At 34.6% G+C, this 27,788-nt stretch overlaps 3 protein-coding genes and 2 long non-coding RNA genes across 7 annotated transcripts; 1 reads left to right on the top strand and 4 right to left on the bottom strand.

Moving 5' to 3' along the window:
• Nucleotides 1-3,498: 3,498 nt before the first annotated feature.
• On the bottom strand, nt 3,499-4,036 carry LOC118483752. The gene is made up of 3 exons (XR_004871349.1): nt 3,947-4,036; nt 3,785-3,849; nt 3,499-3,679 (listed from the first exon to the last, which is right to left on the bottom strand). It is a non-coding gene; the product is annotated as an uncharacterized LOC118483752 (long non-coding RNA).
• Nucleotides 4,037-6,928: 2,892 nt separating this feature from the next.
• On the bottom strand, nt 6,929-10,242 carry LOC110910555. Of its 3 annotated transcripts, XR_004871345.1 has the most exons (5): nt 9,854-10,239; nt 9,306-9,444; nt 9,096-9,214; nt 7,888-8,003; nt 6,929-7,208 (listed from the first exon to the last, which is right to left on the bottom strand). XR_004871345.1 is itself a non-coding variant. In XM_022155189.2 (4 exons), the coding sequence occupies exons 1-3, from the start codon at nt 9,981-9,983 to the stop codon at nt 7,938-7,940; spliced, it is 315 nt and encodes a 104-aa protein (XP_022010881.1). In that variant the 5' UTR covers nt 9,984-10,230; the 3' UTR covers nt 6,991-7,208; nt 7,892-7,937. The 3 variants fall into 3 exon arrangements, 1 of the variants encoding a protein (XP_022010881.1); XR_002576266.2 differs by lacking the exon at nt 9,306-9,444 and having other exon boundaries at nt 9,854-10,242; XM_022155189.2 differs by lacking the exon at nt 9,306-9,444 and having other exon boundaries at nt 6,991-7,208; nt 7,892-8,003; nt 9,854-10,230.
• A 61-nt stretch (nt 10,243-10,303) lies between these two features.
• LOC110910572 lies at nt 10,304-14,804 on the top strand. The gene is made up of 2 exons (XR_004871347.1): nt 10,304-10,727; nt 14,112-14,804. It is a non-coding gene; the product is annotated as an uncharacterized LOC110910572 (long non-coding RNA).
• A 2,436-nt stretch (nt 14,805-17,240) lies between these two features.
• On the bottom strand, nt 17,241-19,373 carry LOC110910547. Its single transcript, XM_022155183.2, has one exon. The coding sequence runs from the start codon at nt 18,647-18,649 to the stop codon at nt 17,603-17,605; it is 1,047 nt and encodes a 348-aa protein (XP_022010875.1). The 5' UTR covers nt 18,650-19,373; the 3' UTR covers nt 17,241-17,602.
• Nucleotides 19,374-21,035: 1,662 nt separating this feature from the next.
• LOC110910537 (very-long-chain aldehyde decarbonylase CER3) lies at nt 21,036-27,012 on the bottom strand. Its single transcript, XM_035979300.1, has 12 exons — nt 26,747-27,012; nt 26,256-26,379; nt 25,903-26,002; nt 24,701-24,936; nt 23,649-23,868; nt 23,324-23,451; nt 22,796-23,052; nt 22,603-22,710; nt 22,138-22,344; nt 21,730-21,840; nt 21,460-21,633; nt 21,036-21,353 (listed from the first exon to the last, which is right to left on the bottom strand). Exons 1-12 carry the CDS (start codon nt 26,876-26,878, stop codon nt 21,198-21,200), a joined length of 1,953 nt encoding a protein of 650 aa, XP_035835193.1. The 5' UTR covers nt 26,879-27,012; the 3' UTR covers nt 21,036-21,197.
• Between the last annotated feature and the right edge of the window lie 776 nt (nt 27,013-27,788).

Genomic DNA, 27,788 nt, shown 5'->3' with positions numbered 1-27,788 from the left:
AAAAATCCCAAAATATTATTTTATAATAGTGGGTAAAAAGTTTTGTATAAAAATTTGGGTTTTGATAGGCTATATGTAATTTACGCCATTTAATTAGTAAAGAAGCTCTTAATTACGCTATTGAGCATAACTCTTAATCTAGACCTTAAACTGACTTCAAATTTTGTGTGCAAGTTTATAAATCAGTAGCTAAGATGCCTACCCTTTTACATTTTCAAAAATCACGTTTTAAGGTCAAATGGGCATAATGGTCAACATATAAGCGATTAACGGAAACATGCATGTGAATAGGATATCTAATGAACCAAGTTGTATAATCTCAGAGAGTTATACTAACATGCAAATAGGTTCAAAAGAAGCTCTAAGGCAATCCTAATCTTGGCTTAAATGGGTCAGAACTGAAAGTCAAAGCAGAAGTCAAACTTTGCGACTTTCGGTTCCAAACCGAGCCTAAACTGAAAATTGTCGAGTTGAACATGTTGGAACATGTTCTTACATTAATTACCAAGTTATTTTAATGATCAAACAGGTTGCATGTAACCTACATTGTTAATTATGTTTTAATTTGCAAATAACCTTTCTGTTGACTTTTTATAATAAGCTTTGACTCGACAATTAGCATAGTTAGAGTGGGAACCTGGAAATACCCTTTTAGGGGTTTGTTACCCACATAATTACCTACTTGTAGGTATTTTTAATTCGGGATATTAGTGAGTAATTATTGACTAATCCCGAAGTCAACCCTTAATTACGATGGTTTGACTTTTAGCTAATTAATTAAGCTAAAATGGACTAAGGATGATTAGGAACACTTACAAAGATCCTTAATAGGATTATGGACTTAATGAGAACTTGTTGCTGTCCAAGGAAACTCCAGAGAATGCTCCAAGTGAGTGACACAATGAATGATCAAAGTTCACCACACTTCACTCCCTTATATAGTGACCAAAAAGTTCTAGGATTGAGACATGGAAGTCTATGATGGTTACAAGATCACCCCAGGTGTCCCTAACAAGCTAAATACTGCCTAGCAAGCCCCTTGTTTCGAAAACCATCCTTTTAAGTCGGTGTAACTGGCTGAACAGGCAGCTGTCCATTTTCTGCTGCCAGCGACTGGCTTACGGACCGTAAGCCTAAGCTCTTGCGGTCCGTATGCAGCCCTTGCGGACCGTATGCTCAGATGATTGCGGTCCGTAACCGACCTTTGCTGAAAACGCCCAGATATGCATCTTACGGACCGTAAGCCATGACCCTTACGGTCCGTAACCGTTGGTCAGAGGACAAAAGTTTGAAAACTTTCAAGCTTTGACCATGCAACCATACAAGTCCGAATTCATGCCATCTTTCTCAGTTGTGGGGCCTCCTTACACAGCCATTGCATGCTTGTGAATGCCTTACATGTTTCCTACTTTAATTTGGAATCTTGGGGGGTTTTAAAGTGACGGAATTCACAAGAACAAGTCTTGGATTTACTAGTTGAACAAATTTTAATTTCTTATTCAATTTTCCATTAGGATAGCATTTAAGCTAGCATTCCCTTGTAGTAACATTATTAATAATCCAATCTCCATATAAAAGATGGAATTTTTATTTATTTAGAATCAACCGGTAAAATATATAAGATATTTATCAAATAATTTATGGATCTTGGGATTTATAAATTCGGGTCGCTCAGAGGTGTTTTAATAACATGTCGCCCTTGGGTCGTTCAGAGGTGTTTTAATAACATGACGCCCTCTTAAAATCCAACCACGCATCTTTGTATTTGACCCGGTTTCTGACACATTTGTCCCACATGACACGTGTCTTTAATTCGTTGGACATGAATTTTAAGGTGTTACATTATTACACAAACAGTCCCTGTAGTTGTAATTTACTAGTTTTAACTATGAGTTAATAGCCAAAATGGTCCCTGAGGTTTGCTCTCTCTCCAAACACCCTTCTTTCTCTTCTCTCTCTCTCATCTCTGTCGAACACCACCCCCACCCCCACCACCACCGCACCGCCACAGCACCGCCACCACCACCACCACCACCGCACCGCACCACCACCACCACCATCGCCACAACACCGCCACCACCACCACCACACCGCCACCACCACCACCACCACACCGCTATAGATATAAAAAGGAATTCAGTTTTCCATAACATTATAATTAATAGGATATTTTCATAGCTCTATTCCAAATTTATACATAAATACATCGCACGTTATTTTCATTTCATTTGATCCTAGAAGAAATTGAACAAAACCACATTTCATAAATGAATTTGTATTAACATTAAAAAGAATATCAGTAAAAGAATTATGGAACGTAATCATTTTCAAAGGTAGGCTGTGTTCTAACAACCGTGGCTAAAGGCATTTTACTTTGGCCAACAATTGTTGTGTCCAAAACTTCGTTTTTTTCAGCTTCCTTTTTCATCTTCCCAATACTTGTCATTCTAAAAATTCTAATTAACACAAAAACAATAAACCCAACCAACAACAATCCCAAAACCCCTACCGCAAATCTAAAAATCCACCATTTCCACAACTTCCCTCTATCATTCTTTTTCGGGATTGATGGTACCTGTTGTACCACCATCGAGAAATGTCCTTGGTCTCGCACGCTGCACATGTTTTCTTGGGTGGTCATGTTGCTCATTTCATACGTTCCGTTTGAGTAGAACACGACACATTTTGCCTTTTCATGTTGTGGGACTAGAACACGGCAGCATGTTGTCTCGATTGCTCCTCCGCTAAACACCCACCCACACCTATCGTCTCAATCTCTCTCGTAACGGACGGCCCACAGAACCGACGCACGACGGCTGCCGGCGTCGGCAGTGATAATGGTGCGGTTCTGGTTAGCTTCGATTCAGGTCCGGTTTGTTACAAATTTGATTTGGGTTTACTTGGTTTCGGGTCTAGTCAGGATTGGTTCGAATCCAGGTCCTACTCGGGTCAGTTTGGTCACGTAGTCGTCTCGGTTCCGGTAAGAGTTGGAACATTATTCGTTTAAAACTTCAGTTTATTTCAAAAATCAGAATCTGATTTGGGTTTGTTTGTTTGTTTAAGTTTCATTTTAGTTTTGTATAAATCGTATATAAATCGTATAGATATTTAATGCTTCTATTGATTTTTTAGAATTTTTATGATTTTTTTGATTTTTTAGATTTTTTAGAATTTTTTTTTTTTTGATTTTTTAGGATTTTTTATAACTACAGGGACTGTTTGTGTAATAAATAAAACTTAAAACTAGTAACTTATAGCTACAGGGACTGTTTGTGTAATAAATAAAACTTAAAAACTAACTTCAGTTAAAAAAAATTAACAAAAGTTCATTGAGTACCAACATGTTGATAGGTAGGATTGTTATATACCATTTCTGTAGGTTGGATTATTATTTACCAAATGGTTAAAGGTTGGTTTATTAAATACCAATTTTCCTTAAAATTAAAAGGATATCATACACAATATTCAGGTAATTAGAATGGCCATTTTTACCTTAGTGAACATCAAAACTGAATAGGAAACCTGACCAAAAATTAACCAAACACCTGATATTGAATCCACTATAGAATGTTGAATCCACTGTAGATGCTGAACCACTGCTGTTACAAACAGATTCATGGCGGAAATCTAGCCGCAGGTAAGCAGATCTCAACTTTGATGACCATCGATGACAACAACCCTGGAACCATATGATGAGATTAGGAGTAGAAATTAGGGTTTAATTAAAAACTTTGTATGAAAATAAGAAGAAATCAACACAGATCTATAAACATACAAATCAAACCTCAAATGGAAGAACCTTGCCAACGAAGAAGATGAAAGAATCTTCCCAACTATAGGGCTACAATACTGATTCATGATGAACATACATATCAAGAAAACCGAGTTAGGATTGCAACCAAAATTAGGGCTACAATACTGAAATAATCGAAGATATAGGGCTTACCTGGTGACGCTTGGAATGATTCATGATAAGATGATTTGGTTTGATCTTTGATTCAGAAGGTAGAAGAGTAGAGGAGAAGGAGAAGGAGAATAAGATTCAGATCTAGGGTTTTGAAAAGGAAAAAATGAGACGGAGGGAGTATAAAAGGGATGGAAGTGTGGTACTGTTGGGCGGGAAAAGAGAATTGAGGATGCCCTAATTGAGTGACACGTGGCCCAAATCACTTTCAGTTATCATATATAATAGATAATAGATTGTTATTTTTAGATCATTAGTAGTGTTTATTGTTTGTTATCTTTTAATTGTATATCTCCAATGAGTTGAGTAAAATCGTATCGTTAATTGAAGCCAAACCAACCGATGAAACCGAACAAAAATTAATTGAAAACTGAATTAACCCAAAATCGGTAATCAGTTTTTTATTGTACCATTGGTTAATCGAAATTAATCGAACAATTCATGTTTTCATATATTTATAGCTTTTACACATCCATTTCATATATTTCATGTTTTATAACTTCATTTCATATATTTCTAAGCAAAAATTTAGCCTAAATTTGATTTTGGTTAATAACTAAAATCAACCGAACCGAGAACCGAAAAACAACAAACTAACCAAATAAACTAAACCGATTAATAAATCGAAAACCGGTTGGTTAACATCGTGAAAGCTTTTTTCTTAAAACTAACTTTTACAGTTTGGATTGGATTATACTGGCACTCATCATCGAAAAAGGTGGTTAAGCGATCCATGACTGAACTAAATACTTGAAATTAATTGAAGCCGATTAAACCTAACCGTTTGGTTGATGTTACCCCATAACCGACGACTTCATTTATAGTTTGAACCTAAAACGAGATCTTAATTTTGGGCATGATCTAAAGTATCGGTCCTAACTAACTTTAATTAAGTTGTTTTCGTATTAACCTTTTGTTTGATTATGTTATATACCAATTAAAGAGTTAGGTCACAGAATTCAACTTTTAAAAGTCGAAAAATAGAAGTCTTATATGTTTAGCAGGGTTGTAAACGAATCGAACGAACACGAACAAGGCGTTGTTCATGTTCGTTCATTAACGAATGAGTATGCTCATGAATTGTTCAAAAACGTTTATCGAACAAGAGTTCTTGTTGGTGTTCGTTCATTAACGAAATGAATATGTTCACAAACTGTTCACGAACACTTATCTAACGCAAATGAACTCAAAACAAATGTTCATGAATATAAATGAACACAAACGACGTTTATGAACACAAATGTTAACTTAAGAATATAATTTGCATTTTTCATCACAAAGCTTATGAATAATCCATCAAAAAATAAATAAGCACTTAATATAATTATCCGAACACAGTTGACATAGTTATCAGAAACATAACTAACACCAAATTTAGAATTTTGAAGAATGTTGGGGGAGACATATGGTATAACTAGAGTTTCAGATTTTTAAAAACTAAAAACCAGCAAAAATAAATGAACACATTACCGAACGTTCACGAACATAAATGAACGAAGACAACCTCTGTTCATGTTCGTTCATTTAACTTAACGAATGAAATTTCTTGTTCGTGTCCGTTCATTTATTAACCGAACGAAAATAAATGAACTTTCAGCCGAAAAATTCACAAACTCTCCGTTCGTTTACGGTCCTAATGTTTCCTACTCTACTTAATAGTTGTAGTTTAATTATAAAATAGAAAACTAAAGATTATATTCAAGTGAAAGTAAAATAAGTCGTAGCTTTTGACTTTAATACACAGTTTCTAAATAATATTCTGACCGATGTGACATTGTGAGTTGTGAACTTGTGATCCTTCGTTTTCAATTTGCCCCTTTCAACTTTCTTTTAACAATCCTGCTCCTGCATCAAAGAGTTGTACTTTTGTCCTGTAAAGGTTGTACGTTTCTCTTCAAAGACCAAACACAAGGAGGGAGACACGAACCACCAATGCTAGCCACATTGGGCGGACTAGGGTTAGGTGCATCATGTGTCATGTTCCATGATATTTTGCAAAGTTGAAGTTGCTTTTTTTAAACGCTAAACGAATCCTCTAAATAGGCTACTGGCGAAATTCATCACATCAGGATACACTCGTCTTCGAACCGGGAAAAACCCTCACCTAGGGCCGAAGCCTGTGAACACTCGCCCAAAGGCACGACAGTGTGGTGAGGTAAAACCCGCTCAGTTCAAAGATCGAACTAGCGATCTCCACCTATTCGCCTAGTCTCCCATCATCACCAGGCAGTGGCGGACCCAGGAATTTTTTGCCGGGGGTGCGGATGAGGTGTTCAACCATATTTTCAAGGGGTGCAGTCGGGTTTTTTTCCCTAAAATATACACTAATTTTTTTTTTCAAGGGGTGCGGCCGCCCACCCTGGCCAAAGGCTAGGTCCGCCCATGTCACCAGGTGCCGCAGAAAATAATGGGGAGGACAAAAATCAAACCTGGGTCCCTTAGAACACCAAGTCTCTCGTTTACCACTTCACCACCACCTCACTGGCTGAAGTTGCTTTTGATGACTTTAATTTTTAGTGACCGAACTAAAAACAAACTTGGTTTTGTAAGGTTGATACAATAGATCATCATAGCTTATGTGTTCTCAATATTATGTAATCTTGTCTAGTATTGTAAATATATTTATATTAGACAAGATTACATAAAGATAGTGTAAACTAGTTTGATCTAGTACAACACAAACCTTGGCCGTTGAAAATAAATGTGAAAAGTGGTGATAATGTAAGACGTGAGATTTTGTAAAGCAATTTTCAGTGTCAAAGATAAAATAAATATTTTTGAAGTATATGTGAAAAATTGATGTGTCAACGTGTTTATAGATGTTTTTGAAAGTTTGCAACATAGATGGTCAAAGTACAACTATAATATGGTTCTCGTAACGTTTCTAATAAAAATTGGTTTTGTATTAAACACGTGACCGGTATCACGTCACTAACTAATATTTTTTTTATTTGAATCACCATATAACTTAATTCATTATTTTTTTGTTATTAACTTTAACTAGGGTTATTCATTGCCACGCGTTGTGCGGTTTACAATATGTATTGTGTTATTCATTGTCGCACGTTGCGCAATTTACAATATGTATGTGGCTGTGTTATCATGATATAGTTTGTTGCAAGAGAGGGGAATTCAACACAAATCTTGGGAGGGGAATTCATCACAAATCTTGGATCTCATAGCTTGACCTCTGCCACCACACGTAGAGCATACTCTCATCTTGGTTCCTACCTTTGCCATGTATCTATAAACATAACAGATATTTAAACTTACTTAACCATCAAACTATCAGATGTTTAAACTTACACACGTACAAGATAATTTATGACTACAAGATATATGACAAATATTTAAATATTACTCAAGTATCAAACTTACTCAATTTACATCGGTAACTAAGAATACTAAAGACTAAAATCTTTTTTCATCAAGTGATGTTGCGAGAGTAATTGATGACTACAAGATGTGTTGACTTGAAACAATTATTATTCTGATTGCTTCAAATTAACAGTAGCAAGTAAAAAGTTGTACTAAGAATACTGATTACTGCCATTAATATAAACTTACTCAACTATCCCCTAACCTGAAGCATGAAATTATCTCATAATCTGATGTTGATTCTTCAAACTGGAACACTCCTTTTCTAAAGGCATCATTAATACAAAACATGGCATCGTAAAACCAAACAAATAACTCAATTACTGGTAAATTTCATGTAAGGGTACTAAAAACAAATTGTACAAGACTAAACGTTGTGGGTTGGCGCTATAACCTAACATCATATTAACATAATATTAACTCTAGCTACACACAAGTACAATACACAAACTTCTAGCTACAACCTAACATCATATTAACATAATAATAATTCAAACCAACATGCTAGATCAACAATATGATGTTTCTAAATATAAAAAACATACCTACCACTGACCAGAGCTTTGTTAAGAAACATGCCCGAGCTCGTTCGAACCTAACTCTCAATACTCTTACCAGATTCAATGTCAGCAACCATCAATTTATCGAGCTTATCCTTCACCTAATCACAAATCAGTATCAAATTAGTGGCTTAATGGATCGTTAACGGGTCGTTTGGAACTCGAATTCAGTCTCAAATTTCTTCAGTTACTCCTTACCGTATAACCCAAATTTGATTAATTTAACCCTAAACTATATAAAACTCATAGTCACAATCCATTTACCCTAATACATTTGGATTAAAATTATAAACAAAATAAGAAAAATACAAAAAAGATGAATTATCAAATACCCACCAGTTGAATAAGATGATCCTACACACCCTACACCAAATACCCTTATAATGTATAAATGAACCTGGACAATCTAGCTAAGGTGACCCGAGCCTAATCAAGTTGGCTTGGTTTGTAAGGGAGCCTAGCCCCAGCTCAAATGTTCAGCCAAGTTCAGAATTGGTTTAAGGGCTAATTTTAAGCTCATGCTGGCTCAAGCATATGTTTAATGCTTATATTTGAAAGAAAATATATAACTAAATCTGAGCCATCTCTGGTTAGATTTGAGCCTGGTTCAGAATTCTAGCCATGCCGAGCCATCTTGGGTTAAATTCGAGTCGCGCTCAAGCTGGCCATGGATCAAGCAAATAATTAACATCTGAATTCGGAAGAAAATGCATAAATGAACCAAGCTGATCCCAAGCTCAAATACTAAGCTCGACTTAGAATTCGAGCTGAGCTCAAGGCTCAAGCAAATGATTAATGGGTGAACTTAAAAAGAAAGTGTATGAATGAGGTGTGGCCACTGCTGAAACACCAAAATATATGAAAAAGAACAGTAAAGAATTCCCAAAAATAAATTATTGATTGATATGAAATAACAATAAAAGGGGACTTTTAGGGTAATTAATGCTACATGAAATCTTCAAACAATGAAGTAGAGATGTCTTATAGCTCAAAATCACATTATTAAATATCTCTAACATTCCTAAAATAAGTTTACTTTATATGCTTTAGAAAAATACAATGAGAGGTGACTCTATTAGATTACATGAATAACAGTAATCATAACCCATAATTCATAAACATTATACACAATCATTACAAGTAAACCTAAAATGTGTTATCTAAAGTTCCATATCAGACTCTTAAATCATCACCTGATCAATCATATTAACATGCATTTGAGCAGAATCAACTAACTCAACATGAACAAATTCATTCTCTCTGTACGAAGGACTCCTCGTAACCTGCTCCAAATCATTACCATCTTCCATTTCTGTAGATCAAATTACAAAGAACGATTAGATCTGCAAATTTTAAAACTTAAAGAATGTGAGTATAGTGGAAATGGAGTTAGCATATACGACCTCAAAAATGGTGGAGATTCGGGGGGTTTCATGTTGATATGGCGTAAAAGACAGTCGAATTTGGTTTATACTTGTAACGTTTTTGGGTAGAGGCATAGAATATAAGACGGTCGAAACCATTGGATTCTTGATGAACAAACTGTGAACCAATCAAGACCCATGATGACCGAAATCGGTTGCTTAGTTTCGACAGAGGAAATCGGTTTTTCAGATGGTGGATATTCTATCCAGAACGTATATTGTCATTTGCCAATTCTCCCATTCAGAAAACAATAAGTTCAAATATTAGACAAATTCCAAACATTTTTTATTACTGACATTTTGACAAACAGTTGGTGGGCTTCATAAAACCCAGCTTCAAAAAGCTTATCCAATTAGAAAATAACATCCAAATGGAAGCCCGAAATCACAATCAAGTAAACCTAAAAAAATACATGCAACTGAACAAAGACATGAAACAACAAAAAGAAATTCGACAACATGCAGAATCAAGCAGACAATTTTATGCAAACCAAAAAGATAAATTAAGATAGCAAAGAAGAGCATACCCGTGAACAGCAAGACGATATCATATCCTCCAGCAAAATCAGTGTGACTTATCTCCGTCGAAAACCACTTCAAGCTTGCAGAGTCGTCGACCATTACAAAGCTCTGACCGATCTGGTAAAAACGATGCATGCAAGGATATATCGGTCGTTGGAGAGAACCCCAAAATCACCCTCGTCATCGGGTTCGCAGTAGAACCCTAGCAGCCGGATAACCGCTTCGGATCTCTGGGCTTCATCAGCCTCCATCGTTTGGTGGCGGGGGAGAAATCCAGGCTGTGGTACTGGTGGAGAAAAGTGATTTAAATGGGGAGGTGGATTGGGAAGGAAACAGAGACGTGTCAAGAACCGCCTATCTTATCCATTCACAATACACCACGACTAAGAAACACTATTCATTTAGTTGTCTTATTAATAGATTGAGATAATTCATTAATTTAACCACCTGTCTTCGATAAATAAATAGGAAAACCGGCCACATACCCGTCACGCAATAACACATGTACAATGTGCTTCAATACTTGTACCACTTGTACGTTTGCAGTTTGTACCCTTCCAAACCATAGTTAAAAGACTTAAAGCCACTCTTCTCTATATATATTTGGTTCCCTTTACACACACTCTTCTCTCTCGGTGATATAAAACACCAAAAATCAGTTTCAAATAATCTCTCTCTCTCTCTCTCTCTCTCTCTTCCGGGAGAGAGACGATTAAAAGGGACTAGTACTGGCCTGGTTAAGGAGCATTGTACCGAGTCAACTCAGACGGAGGCGAAAGAAGCGGAAGCGGAAGCTGATGAATTGGCTGCAAAAGATGGTGTTTCCGGTTAGACGTGTTTGGCTTGCGGTGACTGCCCGTGTTAAGTCACGAAACAACGGTTAGTATCGCTTCAATTCACAAGACTTTTTTTATAGGCGTTCCTAGCTCGAACCCTTGACCTTCAAAGGACGTTTATTATTCATTTTTTATTTATATGTATTTGTAATTATATATATATAATATAATTTTTAATTATAATATTTGTATAAAAATGATATATTACTTGGTTATTTCAATCATAAATTTCATATATGATAATAGTTATAATGCAAATTATACGAAAAATAGGCTCGTTTAGCCTCGCAAGCCAGCTCAAGCTCGATTAGTAAAGCTTGGACCTAGGCCCATTTATTGAACAATTTTATTTTTAGCCTGAGCTCGTTTAAGCTCGGCTCGATTCAAGTTTTTAATGAGCTATTCCTGAGTAGCTTACAAGCTGCTTGGCTGGTTTACACCCTAGTATTGTATGATATTAATGTTTCTCAATTTCATGAATCATGATCATAAATGATATTTGTTTTGAATTCCTTATGGTTGAACTTAGTCAAGTTAGATTTGAAGCAGATTTAGGTTTGAATATTGGATCTATGTTTGGTATTTTGTGTGTTTTGAGTCACCAATGGATTGAAATCTATTGCATGAGTGGTGTTGACTGATTCATGGTAGAGAGAGGTGTGGGAAAAAGGGTGACATAGGAGGGAAGGGGAAGAGTATTTTATTATTTATCCTTTGTTTTGTTATTGTTGAAATGATGATTATATTTAGTAAGCACTATTTTAGAATAAGTGGGTTTGGTTGGAATGGGAATCTAAAACACTATCCATCTAGAAAATCATTATAGAGATAACGTTTCAAACAAAAAAAAATTCTAAATGAGTAACGAAATCAAAAAAACGTCAATTTTTTTTTTCAAAATTTACACCAACACCGGAGCGTCAAGAGACAACGGGGATTACCACTTGCTACACTCTATATCCACCCCTGATCCACCATAAAACCAGTCTATTTGAACCGTCTCTATTAAACCGTTTGAACTCGTTTCATTTACTACTTCAACCTCCATATTTGTTTATTTTTCTTCTTATTTTATTTATATTTCAAATTTAGATAAGAAAAAGATAAAGTGGTTTTAGTTTTAAATTATTTATTACGTGATTTGGTTTTTGAGACCGCTTTAAGAGCATCTCCAATAGGAGGATTTGTTGGTGTTTTTAGGGAGAGAGAAAGTGATGTGGAGGAGAGAGAGAGTGATGTGGAGGAGAGAGGGTGTAGAGATGTTTGTGGTGAAGAATGAGAAAAAATGGAGAGAGAAAAGTTATGTGAGTGTAGAGAGGAGAGAGGAGAGAGAGAAGAAATGTGTTTGTGAGAGGGGCAAGTGAGAGAAAGATGGGGATTGGTTGGGCAAGTGCCACCTTGGCATTAGAAAAAATATGAAAAAACATCTCTTATTGGAGATGCTCTAACGAATATAGTGTCAAGACAACCATTCAATTTTCAATCATTGGCATTTTAGATTTTAGAGATGAGATAATGCTTGTGACCATAAGGTTTTGGGTTCGATTCTCATAAAGGGTTTTTTTTTTTTATATTTATTGAGTTTCCTTTTAAATTTGTGTATAGACATTATTGTCTAGTGGAGATAGATATAATCGGATGGTTCCGCTCAATGGTCTGTCAATGATTCAAATTTATCGTTAAAAAAATATATTGTTAAGTGCTAAGTCCTATAATGGATAAAAGGTGTAAGATGAATGGGTCATAATTGATTGAGAAAGACCACGTTTTTCCAAAGGGGAATTAAACGTTATTTCAATAGACAATCAAGACTAGTAAAGAGACATTCTTGTTTTTTAGTTAGGAGGCTTCCTTTTTTAATAGTTTTCTTATCCATTAAATATTCAAAAAAGATTCCCACTAAGGATTCACTATTGATTTGGCTACTTGTAAGTAAAGTGTTAATCATTGTATTGTATTTGGAAAAGCTGAATATTCGAATAAAATTGGTTCTAAAACTTTTGAATCAGATTAAATCAACGATAGAAAAATTACATAACAATGACAGGTAAACAAGCAACAAGCTGTTCTGCAACCTGCTTTTGAATAGCAAATTCAATTCTACCGAAAATAAAACTTTGGTTCCTTAGTGTCGAGAAATTGCTCTGATTAAGAAGTAAACCAAACTCTCATCTCGGTGTTCAATTCGAATTCGAATTTATGATTTTCAAACCAATCTAGCGTGAATAATCAAATTTGAATTGTAAATATATAAAAATACTTTTATAAACCAATATTTAATATATCAATTTATTAATATTATTTATTTTTATTTTTTGTTTTTAATTTTGATCGTATGAACACCCCTGCTTGTAAGTACACTCGTAAGTCGTAACTAATGACCAAACACCAAAGTAGTTAATGGTTTTAGTTCAATGGTGGACATCGGTATAAAACTAAATTTAAAGAATGTTTAAAGCGTGTGTAAATTAGCCATCTAAAATAACTAATAACCAAACTGAATTATACTAGTGATCTTTAACTCCTCATATTTATTGTAAATTATACAGTACCGTATACGTGATAAAAAAAACAAATCTTCGTTGGTCTTCTGGAATGAAACGTGCGCTGACAGTGTGGACTTCTGGAGTAAAATCCTAAATCTTGGGCCTAGAAACATTGTTTAAATGGGCCAAAAGAAAGTCTAATATATGAAAAAATTGGAGGCCCTTGTTTTTTGGTGGCCCTAGGCCTTAGCCTAGGTTGAGAAGACTAATGGGTCGACCCCTTATATTACTCTTTCGAGGTATAATATCCTAATCATTTACTTTAAGATCTCTCAAAATCAGCTCAAAAAACAATACTCACCCATAGTTATCAAAGGAACATGGGCCTCGCCTGAGGCCTAGGCGCAAGACGCAAAAAAACGTAGGTCCTAGTTAAAAAAAGACATTTAAAAGAAAATAGTTAAAATAAAAATATATTATATTTATGTATTAGAATAATACCATACTTCAAAAGAAAAAAAAAACAAAAAAAGTTAAAATAAAAATATATTATGTATTAGAATAACACCATACTTCAAAAAAAAAGTTATTATATAACATTTAATCTCATCTAATGAGTACCAAAAGTTCTAAAATAATGAAGATTCAAATGTAATTCCAAAACTTGAAGGTTAATCTGGATGAAAGTTGCTTCAATTGCATTACTAATAAAGAAAAAAAAATATATCCGTATGTAGTGCACCTGGAGAGCTGAATCGAGCGATTACGAACTAGAAGCGCAATTAATGGGCCTCGCTTGGAAAATGCCCCTAGGTGCATGAAGCAACGGCTTTTATAACTATGTGCTTTTTTTTGAACGGCCAACAGAAAATTTTATTCAAACTGATGGTTTTTAATAACTATGTACTCATCTGATATTTTTCTTTTCTTGTTTACGGAAGGTGGCGGGCTTTTGAAGCTACACGATGACATTGAAACATGCGGGTATGAGGATGTACAAGTAATGTGGCAGATGCTTCATAAAACAGAACTAGAGTTACCATCAAACAACCGTCGAAAGCTTAAACCAAGACCATTTTGGAAGATCTTTGTTTGGCACAACAATACTTGTTCATCACCTTTCTCCATTGACCATGCTTAACAAAGTCAAAACCGGTGTCACCTTACTATCCTGCAACAAAATATGAAAGTTTGTTGGTATAATTACTATGATTTTGATATGTGTCTAGGCGACCGGCTATTGTGACTCGCAGGGACTAGCATCGTGCATCACAATAGCAAAGTCGTTTTTTTTTTGTAAATATAATTATGTTTTTTTTTTTTTCCAAGATGCACATCAACTCATACAGCAGAAAGAAGAAAAAAATAGTGATTGAATAAACATGTTTCAAGATGCACATAAAAGTTAAGCTACATGGGAGCGGATCGAGTAGGTTGAAAGTATTTGAAGTTTTAACGCCTATATACTCTTAGAAGATCTAGGGCGTGTTTGACATTACGTTTTGAAAATGATTATGCGAATATGCGATATTGTGCTTTTACTATTTGAGGGGGTTTTATTGAGTGTTTGGCAAATTCTAATAAATTTACATGTAAAATCTTCCTATACTAATAAACGAAAATCTTTTTGTACACGTGTCACTCTCTGGTGCCTCCTCCCTTTAAATAATAGTATTACATATTAATTTTATACACAAAATATAATATAATATTAATTAATATAGTTAGAGATAAACGTCTAAATTCAAATTCAAATAATAATTATCTATAACAAATATAAATGTATCAAATAATATAATAAGTATAATATTATTTAATATAGTTAGAGATTAAACGTATAATTTCAAATTTAATTAATAGGCGAGCAAAGTGGCAAAACATGAGAAAGCCTGCCTGGAGAATCAACATGTGTTTGTCCCGTTTGCGTTTGATACCTTTGGTGGTCTCGCTCCTGACGCTGTGCGACTTTTGAATCGGGTTCAAAAAGTCGTTAATAGTAATTCTTCGTCGCCAAAGGTTTCAAACTTTGTATTTAGTAGAATTGGTTTTTCTATTCAAAAGAGGGTGGCGGCGCAACTTGTTGCCCGACTGCCTGCCATGGCTTTGTAATTGTCTTTTTTACTTATATCCAATTTTTAAGTAATGGTTGAAAAAAAAAATTAATAGTAAATTACTTTTTGAGTCTCTATGTTTTAGTGGTTTTAACCATTTGAATTCAAAATCAAAAAGTTACTTTGAGTCTCTAACCGCTCATTCACACCCTCTGTAAAAAATTCAAAAAACCTTTTGTAAGGCTGAGTTCTCTAAGTTCTCACAACTTGTAGAAGTTTTTATTTTACCCTAACCATATATATTTGTTAAAATAAAGTATATTATTTGGATATAAACTATAATTACTAATAAAGTATCAAATCACATGTACAAGTAACGAAAATATAACTGTTCTTTATCTAAATAAGTCATTTCATTAATAAGGATTATATACAAGTTTATAATTTACATTTTTCGTCACCCAACCCGTGTAATACACGGGGTTGTAAGCTAGTATTAATCAATTAATCATGATTACAGATTACTTGTGTTGCAAAACTAACTACTAGACCCCAATCAGACTAATAACAAGAATCAATGATCATTTTCAAAATGCAATGCCAAACACCCTTCATATTATTCTAATAAAAGTAATGTTTACAAACTACCAATACCAAAAGACAACATCTGCAGGTCAATGCAGCCCGTACTAAAAATGACCCGTTTGACAAATTAAACAACCCACCTGACCCTCTCTAGTTAAGAGTTAAGACCAAGTACAACGCAACCATCGATATACAAAGCAGATTGGTTTCTTTTATAATGTGAATCAAACAAAAAAAATGGATAAGCAGAAAAACTGTTACGCAGAGACTATGGTTTTATGACAAACGACCATTGGTAAGCAGGGTATCGTGGGGCCCATGAGTTTTCCGGTGAGGGCTTCTCACGGTGGTGAAGGAAAAAAAGTGCGTTTACATGCCCTAACCATAGTTGTCAATAGCGGCTATAGCACGCTACATAGCGTATAGGTCATATGTCGCTATATAGCATATAGCGTTAAATAGCGACATTTTTATTTATTTTTTATTTTTTTTCTCATTCCCGCTGCTCGATACCTCAGGCTTGGTCTTATAACATGTATTTTTCTGTATTTTCCTCATCTCCATTGCTCGATAACATGTATTTTTTTTTATTTCTCTACTTTATCGCTACACATGAAATAGCAGGCGTTATTTTATCGCTATCGCTACGTAGCATATTGGTGGCTTGTCGCTATTGACTATTGACTGCTATGGCCCTAACTTAAATTCCTAACAGAAAGTGATTCAGAGATAAATCTATATTTCAACTTTTTATAACAAAAATGCAATCAGTACATGACACACGTGATCGCCTCGAAATGGCTCAAAGTTAACGCACGTGTGAATAATTTAAACACGCAATTATAAAGGTAGTATACTAACATTAACTGTTAATAATAACTTCTGAGTAAAGAGTACACACCGCATACCGGTTAACATGCATACACTCCATATTTAGACACAAATCCCGTGCCTGAAATAGAGTAACGTCACCAAAACGTATATTTATATTTAAAAATTAGAGTAAACTTCCGTTTTGCTCCCTATGGTTTGTTCACTTTAACGGTTTTGCTCCAAACATTTAAAAATAGCCATTTTGCTCCCTGATGTTTCGGTTTTTTTTGCCAGTTTGCTCCCCGCCTCTAACTCCATCCAAATTGTTTGTGTTTCCATTTTGCTCCCCGCAGGGAGCAAACTGGCAACAAAACCAAAACATCAGGGAGTAAAATGGCTATTTTTAAAGGTTTGGGGCAAAACCGTTAAAGTGACCAAACCACAGGGAGCAAAACGGAAGTTTACTCTAAAAATTAAAATAATAACAAAACGAGAGAGGGAAAGTACCTTCAACGTCGGAGGCAATAAATCCTTCTGTGTATCGATTAGGGCAAAATCGCAAATATGTTTAAAAATCATGCTAACTATGGAAATATGCATAATAAATATGAAGGAAGAACATGTTTGAATGATGATATTTCAATCAATGCTAACTGTTGAAAATACATACACAAGAAACTCGAATAATGCAGTTTCAACTTTACTGAAATACTGAGAGCGATAAATTATTATTCCTGCAAAACTGTTCTAAATTACCTGATTTCACTAAATTACAGTAAAAAGCAGAAAACAACATGCTAATCGTACAACAAAGCAACCAAATACGCGTAACGCGCCTTCATTTCTGTCTTTTGAATAACACTGTTGGCTGGTTGCTGATAAATGCGGTGTTACTTCCCATATTTTTGAAATGCGTGCTCTTCCGCCCGTTAAACACCACATGCGCGTTTATAATACAGCATTGCTAGATCTAAAAACATATATTATTCCTCAAAAGCAGGTGTACGTATCTTCTCGAGAAGTACAGGCCAATCTTCTCCAAGTTGCTGAGGGTTTAATTCCATCGCAACCCTAAAATCTAGCAACGATGTCCGGTGTTTGCGTTCGTGTTCTTGCGTTTGATACTGATGACCCGGTATGACACCGTTTACGGGCCTGTTATGAGCCGGATTGCTCTTACGTGGCCTGTTAAGTTCCGAACAAGATCTTATTAAACCTTTCAAATACACGTCTAATCCATTGTTGAGTACGTTCGCACTGTCGGGTGACACGCCTTGAAGGCCTTGTGCTACGGATATTGGCTCCATGCGTGCCCGCAATGTTACTGTATCTAACAAACTGTTGATATCCGATACACTAACGGATTTAACAGGCGGGGCTTTGCGGGCCCCGCCTATGCTCACTGGGTAATAAGGAATCCCGAGTGGAGCATGTAATGATTTGGCCCGATTGTCGGCATTTTGGGCTTGTTGCGTGAGTTCTTGATGATGCTGCATGGGTCTTCGAGTATCAGGGGACAATGAATTCCCATTATCCAAATTAGTATTAAAATCATCCGAATGTGGGATCGATGATGAAGGAGAAGAATAAACCGTCTTCCCGTTTGGCCCGAGAACACTTTTACGATCCCCAACTCTTCGTTCACGGGCCCCGGTTCTCGCCTTTCGTGGGGATGTTAACAAAATGTCTCCGTTTGGCAAAACGGGTTGACTTGAAGCATTGGTTACAATCGAATCCGGCCCGTTTTGATGGTACCCTCCATCTATAACTTTCTTGTTTTCAACCGGGGCTTTCACTGTACTACACGCATTACTCAAAATCGAACGAATTAACTGATTATGCAGCAGAATACCATCTTTACCAATGGTTCGTAAACACAGCTTATCAAACTCAACCTTGCTTAACTTCAAACTCAGAAACTTATTCAAGTAATCAAAGTACTGTTTCGACCTATCGGGTCCGATCTTTCGAATTATCTGACTCTTCAACTCCGCCAGATTGATCCACGAACGCTGAGGTGGCGGTTGCATTTCTCAACACAAAAGTCCCATAAACCAATCAAAAACTTTATCAGTTAAAAACCGAAAAATCCCCAAATCTAACAACCTAAACTAGGGTTTCAAACTTCCACTCCATCTACAAAACCTCATCTTCCAGAACAAATTCAACCCATCCAACAACATCCCACACCATAAACACCCAAAACACATAATTAGGGTTTCAAAACCAACAAAACAACCAAATCTCACCAATCACAATTCATAACCAACTCTCCCTCCAAAACACACTCCCCAAATTATTCAAATTTGAAACTTCACTCAACCAACACACAAACCCTAACCCTAACCACACATCCACATCACCAAACCCCTAAATTTCCAAAATTTCAACAAACACACTCACAAATACACACATTCACCTTCAATAAACCACAATTACAACTTCAATTGCACCAAATTAACCTAAAAATCCAAACTTTTCACACTTCCGAACAGAAAAATCGTTACTTTCATACACAATTCGAGCAAACAAGAGCGAATAAGCTCGAATTCAAGTGTAGAATCGACCAGAGATTGAAAACCCTAACCTTATTGCATCTGTAGTGAAATTGAGATCCGGTGCATTTGTGTTTCGCCGGACGGTTGTGTTGCCGGTGGATTTGAATCGGAGTTTTGGTTTCTCTGATCGCTCTCTTTCTCTCTCTAGTTTCTCTCTCTACTTTGTTGTTGTGCGTCTGGATTAACAATAACTTTTTTGGTTGTTATAAACTAGTCCTTTTGATTTGTGTGTATACACAAAAAGAGCCCTACAATTGGTTGTTGTGAAAAGATTTGCGGTGGTGAGTTAGAGACTGCGGTGGCTGATCTAGAAATCTGTATTAGTTAACGGGAAGGGGAGGGTCGAGGTAAGGTCAAAGCATTTCGGTTTAAAGTAACTGATGACATGAATATTCAGTGTACAAAAGTAGAATTGTTTCTAGTGTACAAAAGTTTTACTGAGTTGTATTCTTTTTCTTATATAAAATACATGAGAAAGAGATTCTAGGCGGGTTTTTTACGTGGGTGGAATTATAGATTCGCGACGTTTTATAGGACCAGGGCGGGTTTTTGTTGATCTAGAAATTTTTGTTAGTTGAGAGGAAGGGGAGGGTCGGGTAAGCTCAAAACATGCCGGTTTAAAATAACTGATGACATGAATATTCAAGCAGAACTGTTTCTAGTGTACAAAAGTTTTACTTGGTTGGATTCTTTTTCGAATATAAAATACATGAGAAAGAGATTCTAGGCGGGTTTTTTACGTGGGTGGAATTATAGATTGGCAACGTTTTATAGGGACCAGGGTGGGTTTTTGTTGATCTAGAAATTTTTGTTAGTTGAGGGGAAGGGGAGGGTCGGGTAAGGTCAAAACATGTCGGTTTAAAGTAATTGATAACGTGAATATTTAAGTAGAAGTGTTTCTAGTATACAAAAATTTATTTGTTGGGATTCTTTTTCATGTAAAAAACTACATGAAAAGAGATTCTAGATGGTTTTTTTTACCAAGGTGGAAGATTGGCAACGTTTTATAGGGATAAGGGCGGGTTTTTGTTAGTTTTTCTATTTCGTGTAAAAAACTGTAAGTATGAGTGCCGGCACTTAGAGCGCGTGTAGAGAACTAGAGACTTGAAGTGACTAATTCGTGAATTTTTGTTAAGGTAGAGGTGGGGGAATTAGCCACTACGTATTAGGTCAAAGCATGTCGATTAAAAACAACAAATGACGTAAACGTAAAATAATTAAATAATTGTAGGTTTTAACGACTATTCATCGTTGTTTTCACGACAAATTTGTGATATAAAGTTTAGCTAAAGTTGAGGGACTGAAGTTGTGCATTCCGGAAGCTAAAGTATTAATGATGTGCATCTTGGAAGCTTAGGGGCTGGTATTGTCAAGTAAGAAAAGGGTCCAAGTATATAAGTTTGGTTGTATGACAAACGGAACTACACACATTTTTACCCTTTCATCTTGTATAGTTCATATGAGAGTTGTCACACAAGTTGTTAGTTTGCTTAGTCATCCTTTTCATTTGTTTGTGTCTTAGTTCTTGAAATAGTTGTTTTCGCGAGTTTTTCTGGTTCAAACATCTTTCGCGAGTTCTTGTTAGTTCGAGTTTTACGTTAAGGATATGTGGTCCTTGATATATTTGTGACACAATTTAACTACTTGTTCCCATAAAATCAAAATATGCACTATACATGCTTGTCCATAAAAATTATTGATGTTTAAAAGGTGACAGTGTAATAGACAACGTTTTATCTTTTTAGATGCTATTAGAGAAGCCGTCACGAATGCATATGGAGTTGACAATTTTGAGCATTCCAAACATCTAGGAAATTGAAAAACATACCCAAACCGTATATATAACGAAGAATTTAAATCAATCAATGAATAACATTGTCATATTGAATATATATTATAACTTAAAGACTTTATTTAGTATACATTTTTTTAACAACTTTACAAGTTTACACTTCTTTCTTTGGTGCATATGTAAAGTCCTATAAGATATATTAATGGATGGTTTCCTAATGAAATGCCTTTAAACCGGCTTGAACCCATGTCTTCGAGCCGCCTCCCAAACCAAATCAATCTGGTCCACATCGATTGAACCAACTTCATGATGTGTCCAACCTTCAAGAAGATGAACTAACCCACCCGCGTGACAAGCGTGAACCACACCTCTTTCCATAGTGTACTGCTCAAACAATGTGCATAAAAAACACAAGTCATATATATATAAAAGTACTCAAGTTGTAAGTTTATAAGGCCTCTACAGGGGTAGTTTGGTCTTTTCACATTACCTCGCATGTGCCTAGGCCTTGAACATCATCAGGAAGCTTCATGGCTGCAAGCTTACTATATGTACAGTCTGTTCTGAACTCGAACACCGGTGGAACCACAAACTGATGGAAATGTGTTCCGGCTGGTGCCCATCTTTGCTCTCTTGGTGTGGTCCATTTGCCAATTATCCATGTCTAGTAAGATTAAACAAAATTAACGATAATAATAAACATGAAAACGGCGTTGTAAAATTACTTTTTTGCCCCTTACTCGACTAAACACAATCTAACCTTGCAGTGTTTGGCTGCTTGAAGCTTTGTCACTTGAACCAAAAGGTTTTGATTCTCTGGTGAAGCTTCTTTCTGAATGCTCTTAAATCTTTCGGTTGATTGAGTAAGCATCTGCATGAAAATTTTTACACGTTATAAATACAATTTCGGCAACTTTCGACCCATTTGACCTGTTTTCTTTTTATAATATTTTTTTTGGTTGTCCCATTTGACCCTCTTTCCTTTTTATAAATCATTTTAGGAGGTTTTGCATAGCGAAATCAAATCAAGTATAAGTAACTAAGTTGAAACTGTCACATGTAGCTGACAAATAAAACAACAAAATATTTATTTACATGTAAGTGATAAATAAAACAACAAAATATATTCATTTTTTTTTTTTTGTAAATTAAAAGAAAAAAACCATACCAAGACTCTAACTTGACGACGAGCTAAGTAAAGGGCGATGGCTCTTCCAAGTTTAGAAGTAGCTCCGGTTAAGAACACCTCTTTTACATCTTGAGAAATCTCATTAAGAATCACGGCTGCAGTCAACGTGTTTCCATGGACTACTCGAACTTTAAGATCCGGATGTTTCGTTACAAAAAGTTTCCCGCCTCCATTCAAAGCTTCATTCTGCAAAACCACCGTTTAAATCCAATTTAGTAACCAATGGGATAAGGTAAAACACTGTTTGCGCTGAGTAAGTGGCCTTTAGGGGGGGGGGGGGGGGGGCTCAACGCCCCCACCGTTTTTGGGAAAACATGCAAAAGACATTCTTATATAAATGACTCATTTTATGCCTAGAGAAAAACATTATAAATTACACTATTTTTATTTAACGTTTGCTAGAAAGTATCTAAATTGTTTATAACTATACGCAAGTATACGAACCTTGTTCAAGGCAGCGAGACTAAGGACCTTGACCCCGATCCTATCGGCCATTAGTATAGCTTCTTCAATTTGGTTATTTATGCCGTCTTTCGCAAATGGTAAAAAATACTGCAATTAATTAAACCAATTATCAATAATATACAATTTAGTTCTTGAGAAAAAGGATGATAAAACTATTGGGCTTATTAGGTACCATGAAACCAAATCTTGGCACAATCCAACTTTGAAGTAGTTTTCCTCTAAGATGGCAGAAAGTGAGCAAGAAAGGCTTGGATTTAGCCCACATGACCAACACCACCAAGAAAGCAAAAGGCCACATTGGGAACAAGATAAGTTTTGTAGAAAATGGTAATGAGCTTAATGATCTAAAAACAAATGGAACATGCATAGATGACATGATGTCTACTCCATGTGCAAGAAACACAAACTCTGGTGCCTTAGCTTTCTTGCCTACAAATACAATAGAAACATGTATTAGGCATTCGAAATCGACTTTATATATGACAATGAGTTTGAATATAAATCGTCAAGTAACTTTATTTTTTTAGGAAACTCACAGGACACATCAATAGTTCAATACCCTGCTGACCAATGGGACCAGCTGACCAGGTAAAATGTAACTTGCACTAACTGACTTTCAAGGGATTAAAGACATAAACCAGTGGACGCTAGATTCAAATATTATATCGGCATTTACCATTGCGCAAAACAAAAGATATACCTTCATTTGAATGCATTTCTCTATGAAGGTCCCAAGAAATCTTGTTCAAGGTCTTTCCCAAAACATCAAAAAGAGGCATAAATAGGCAGAAATTTGTCTTCATGTCTTTATGGTGTATAAAATGGTACCTAAAAAGAAAAAAACAAACAAGTTAATACATCTTTATTTCGTCTTTTATTTTATACGATAAATAAACGAGTTAAATGGATCAAACAACATTTTTTAAAATTTATTTAACTAAGTTTGTTACTCATAAAACAAACTAGATCAAAGTTATTTATCTTTTTATGTAATTAGTCTTAATCAAATAGTAAAACATACTTACGTTGGTGTATAAATAACATATTTAAGTATAGGCAGCGTATCAAAAATGCGACAAGGAACAACTTCGACGTTACTATGCCCCATACATCTAAGGAAATCGAAGACCAAAAAATAACCGTAGAACATGATCATCGAGCCATGCCCGATCAAAGTAGTTGCGATGACCGGAACTCCTACGATCACACAAAGTAACAAATGCTCCAAAAATGTAGCATGCCCAGCTGCACCAAATATGGTAAAATAGGTTTGTTAAAAAAATGATAAATGTACTATGATTGAAGCTTTGTTGGATTGAGATAATGGCATAGGTCATAGGATAACAATGTGTTTTTAGGTTGTATGTCGATATTTAGTACTTTGATTTGATCACTTGATGACCAAACTAGCACGTGGCTGCCACGTGGTTTTGTCTTATAATGGTTATGTGCTCATTGATTTATCAAGGTAACCAATTTATAAATAGTATAGATAACGGCTGGCTCTAAGCTTTATTTAAAAGAGCAAGGAATTTAAGTCTATTAAATATGACTAGGATGAGACAGGAAACGTATTGAAAAGTATCGGTACCGAAAATGAGTAAAAATATAAACTGAATACCGTATATAGCATGTTGTACAGTACCGGTAATGCAAAAAAATTTTAAGAAAAAACACGAAAACCTTAAAAATAATACTGATACCGATTTTGCTCTATCGGTATCGGTTCGTATGGGAGGTATTCGGTAAACGAATGTCCATCCCTAAATTTGCGACGAATGATTTTTTTTTTTCTAAATTGGGAAGCCTATTTTTTTCTCTTTTTCATAAATGTTAAATTTACAAAATAATCAGCAAAAACTGATAAAGAAAATTTATTAAATAATTTCTATCACATAAAGCCAAATAACAGATTGAGATAAAAAAAATGGTTATTCTAATTTTTCTTTGGAAAGGCTCGAAATTTAAATTTTAATTGATGTCCCAAAATAGATTGAGTTGGTTTGTATTTACCAAAATGGACCACTAACATAAATAGATAGCAATTCTAAATTTATTATCTTATTGATCACTTTACCTGTGTATGGATGGTTCACTTTAGAGCTATGATGAAGCCAGTGATATTGTTGGAAGAAATATGATGAATGTAACAATCTATGAAGACAATAATATAGAGGTTCTGAAAGCCCAATATGAAAGAGTATACAAGATATAATCCCACTTATGTTCCAAATAGGATAATTGGTCATTGAAGGATTGATCCACAAGAATATCATTGAAGCTACAAAAGCTTGAAGTATGATGAAGTTGTCCCTGTGATTAAAGTAAAGAAGGCACATAATCAAAACCACATAAACAAAATTAAGCATATAATCACGGTGTTTAACCTACGTTTTATAAGTAATTATATGATATACATATATATGTATAGTGTAAGTGTAACGTACAATTAGGGCCTATTGTATGCTCGTACAATATTGTGAAATTGCATATTACAAAAAAGCATATTGGAAATCGCATGTTGGTATTTTTGATGAAATCGCATGTTGTGTTTTTTTGTAGCAATTTCTCATGTTGGTAAATATGATGAAATCGCGTGTTGGTATATAAAGCAATTTCGCATGTTGGTTTTTCAGCACAAATCGCATGTTCAAAAGTGAATTCGCACCAGATCGGAGGACTGAGATGATCACGTACATATTGTACGATAAGAGCTATTGTACGTTAACTTAACCCTATATATATATATATATATATATATACACACACATATATATATATATATACACATACATATATTTAATTAAAATCAGATACCTACTTTAGCAAACTCTTGAAATAACCGAAGCTACTTTGAGATAAGCTAAAGGAAAAATACAATCAATTCCAACTCCCCGACGGGCTAAGATGGCAATATTTGCTTTTATTGGAGTTAGGGAGCTTTGATAATTTTTTACTATTCATACACAATTATTTTATTATAAGAGCTAACTATATGAAAATGATTATTCAAAACTGATTCCATGATAGTAGATTATCATATTATCCAATCATTCTTTTCAAAACGCACACTCAAACACCTCGAATGCATTACGTACTCTTATTAATAGAAAATTTGACAGGACAAATGAGCAAGAGACAAGAAGTACACCGCACACAATGAAGTGATTATTCAAAAATGAACCTTAAATAATAATATCATACCATACCATCATTCTTTTCAAAACGCACATTCAAACACCTCAAATGCATTAAACATGAAGGGTAAAGAGAAATTACCAATGCCATTCTTTGTCGATTTGATGGAAATCAATGCCTTCTTGAGATAACCGACGATTTCGATTTATGAAAAGCATATTGTCAAAAGTATTCCATAGCTACCCATGGCATTATAGCCTAGTGGTATCTTGGAGGTGGGATAAGACTTATGACCATTAGGTCATGGGTTCGATTCTCACAAAGGGGGTTTTCCTAGATTTATTAGGTTTCCTCCTGAATTGGTGTATAGGCATTATTGCCTAGTGGAGATGGATATGATCGGGTGGTTCTGCTGGTGGCACGATGATACTCCAGTAGTACATCAGTGATCCAAATTTGCCGTTCAAAAAAAAAAAAAAAAGTATTCCATAGCTGGTGCACAAGCCCTCTTAATGAAGACAGGATTATGACATGCATACACCAAGCATACTCACTTTGCCTCTTTTTATAGACATTTGAATACATGAAATCGACAAGAAGTGGCCCAAAAAAGAGGTACTGCATATTCAACCAACAACTTAAATATATTAGAACACAAATACAATATATATATACATATATATATATATATATATACATATATATATATATATATATATATATATATATGTATGTATGTAAAAAAACTAGTTTACATGGGTGTAATTATAAAAGTACAAATAAAAAATGATAAAATTACTCTTAACATGTATATAATCATAAAAATACACATAATAAATGATAAAATTATCCTAATCATAAAAATATATAAATTAAAATATTGTTTATTAAGAGTTCTGTAAATATTTATGGTTCTGAAATGATTCTTACCCTATATATATACATATATATATATGTAATCTTTTCAAAAATCAACAAAACACACCTTGAGACTGCCTAGATTCTGCCATGGCCAACTAAACAATGGAGCTCCCATTTTCCCTGAAGAAGAAGAACCTTTGTCACCTACTAAATCTTTTTCAACTCCTTGAAGCATATTTTGTTTCTGGATCTCCATTTTCTTGAAGAAAATTTTAAAGTTTAAACAAATTCTGCAAAACCAGATTTTTTTTTTCTTGATTTTTGTTTCAGTATGGCTTCAGAAGCTAGCTGTGATGATGGATGTTATTGGAGTAAAGTGAGGACTATATATACACACACATATTTACATACATGATAATGATGATACATATAATAGTATGGATGTATATAAATATATATTTAATGCATCACCTATTTTAATTAGAGAATTGTGAAAATTGATTGAACACTTGTATATTTTATTTTAACTATGCGGTTACATAATAGCTTAACACACTCTTTTTCTCTTGGTAAATAGGTTATACCATGTATAAATGTATTATGTGAAATAATATGTATTATGTGATTTTCACATAGATTTTTATTTAAATAAATGTATTATGTGATTTTTATGTCGTTTTTTTTATTTACAGAAAATATACAATAAAAACGAGCATTTTATACTCTTTCATTTAGATATGATATTGTATCATTTTTTTAACTTAAAAAATAATGTGTTACGTGATTAGCGGTGTTCTTGTTTCCCGTTGTATCGAGCGGACATCCCTCTAATATATAATATGTATATGTGTATATGTGTACATGTACACAGGTGTAAGGTAGACAAATGTTGAGGATAACAGATTTTTATTTTTTTTTATTTTTGTTTCAGTATGGCTTCAGAAGCTAGCTGTGATGATGGATATTATTGGAGTAAAGTGAGGACTATATATTTTTTTTGAAACGAAAAAAAATACATATTTACATACATGATAGTGATGATACATTTAATAATATGGATATATATAAATACATATTTAATACATCACCTATTTTAATTAGAGATTTTTTTTTTCAAAGAACACTTGTATATTTTATTTTAACTATGTGGTTACATAATATGTATA

Source organism: Helianthus annuus, chromosome 2 (genome assembly GCF_002127325.2).
Source record: "Helianthus annuus cultivar XRQ/B chromosome 2, HanXRQr2.0-SUNRISE, whole genome shotgun sequence".
NCBI classification, from domain to species: domain Eukaryota; kingdom Viridiplantae; phylum Streptophyta; class Magnoliopsida; order Asterales; family Asteraceae; genus Helianthus; species Helianthus annuus.
The sequence above is the reverse complement of the archived record's forward strand: the minus strand, read 5'-3'. Positions and strand labels throughout refer to the sequence as shown.

Excerpts from the sequence above, each read along its gene's own strand:
- LOC110910555 (XM_022155189.2), bottom strand. The coding sequence starts at position 9,983 with ATGCATCGTTTTTACCAGATCGGTCAGAGCTTTGTAATGGTCGACGAC. Across the intron at positions 9,215-9,853 it reads TATCGTCTTGCTGTTCACGG|AAATGGAAGATGGTAATGAT; the intron begins GTATGCTCTTCT and ends TTTGATCTACAG. Across the intron at positions 8,004-9,095 it reads ATGTTAATATGATTGATCAG|GTGAAGGATAAGCTCGATAA; the intron begins GTGATGATTTAA and ends ATTTGTGATTAG.
- LOC110910547 (XM_022155183.2), bottom strand. The coding sequence starts at position 18,649 with ATGCAACCGCCACCTCAGCGTTCGTGGATCAATCTGGCGGAGTTGAAG.
- LOC110910537 (XM_035979300.1), bottom strand. The coding sequence starts at position 26,878 with ATGGAGATCCAGAAACAAAATATGCTTCAAGGAGTTGAAAAAGATTTA. Across the intron at positions 21,841-22,137 it reads GTCGTCAAGTTAGAGTCTTG|ATGCTTACTCAATCAACCGA; the intron begins GTATGGTTTTTT and ends ATTTTCATGCAG. Across the intron at positions 21,634-21,729 it reads AAGCAGCCAAACACTGCAAG|ACATGGATAATTGGCAAATG; the intron begins GTTAGATTGTGT and ends TAATCTTACTAG.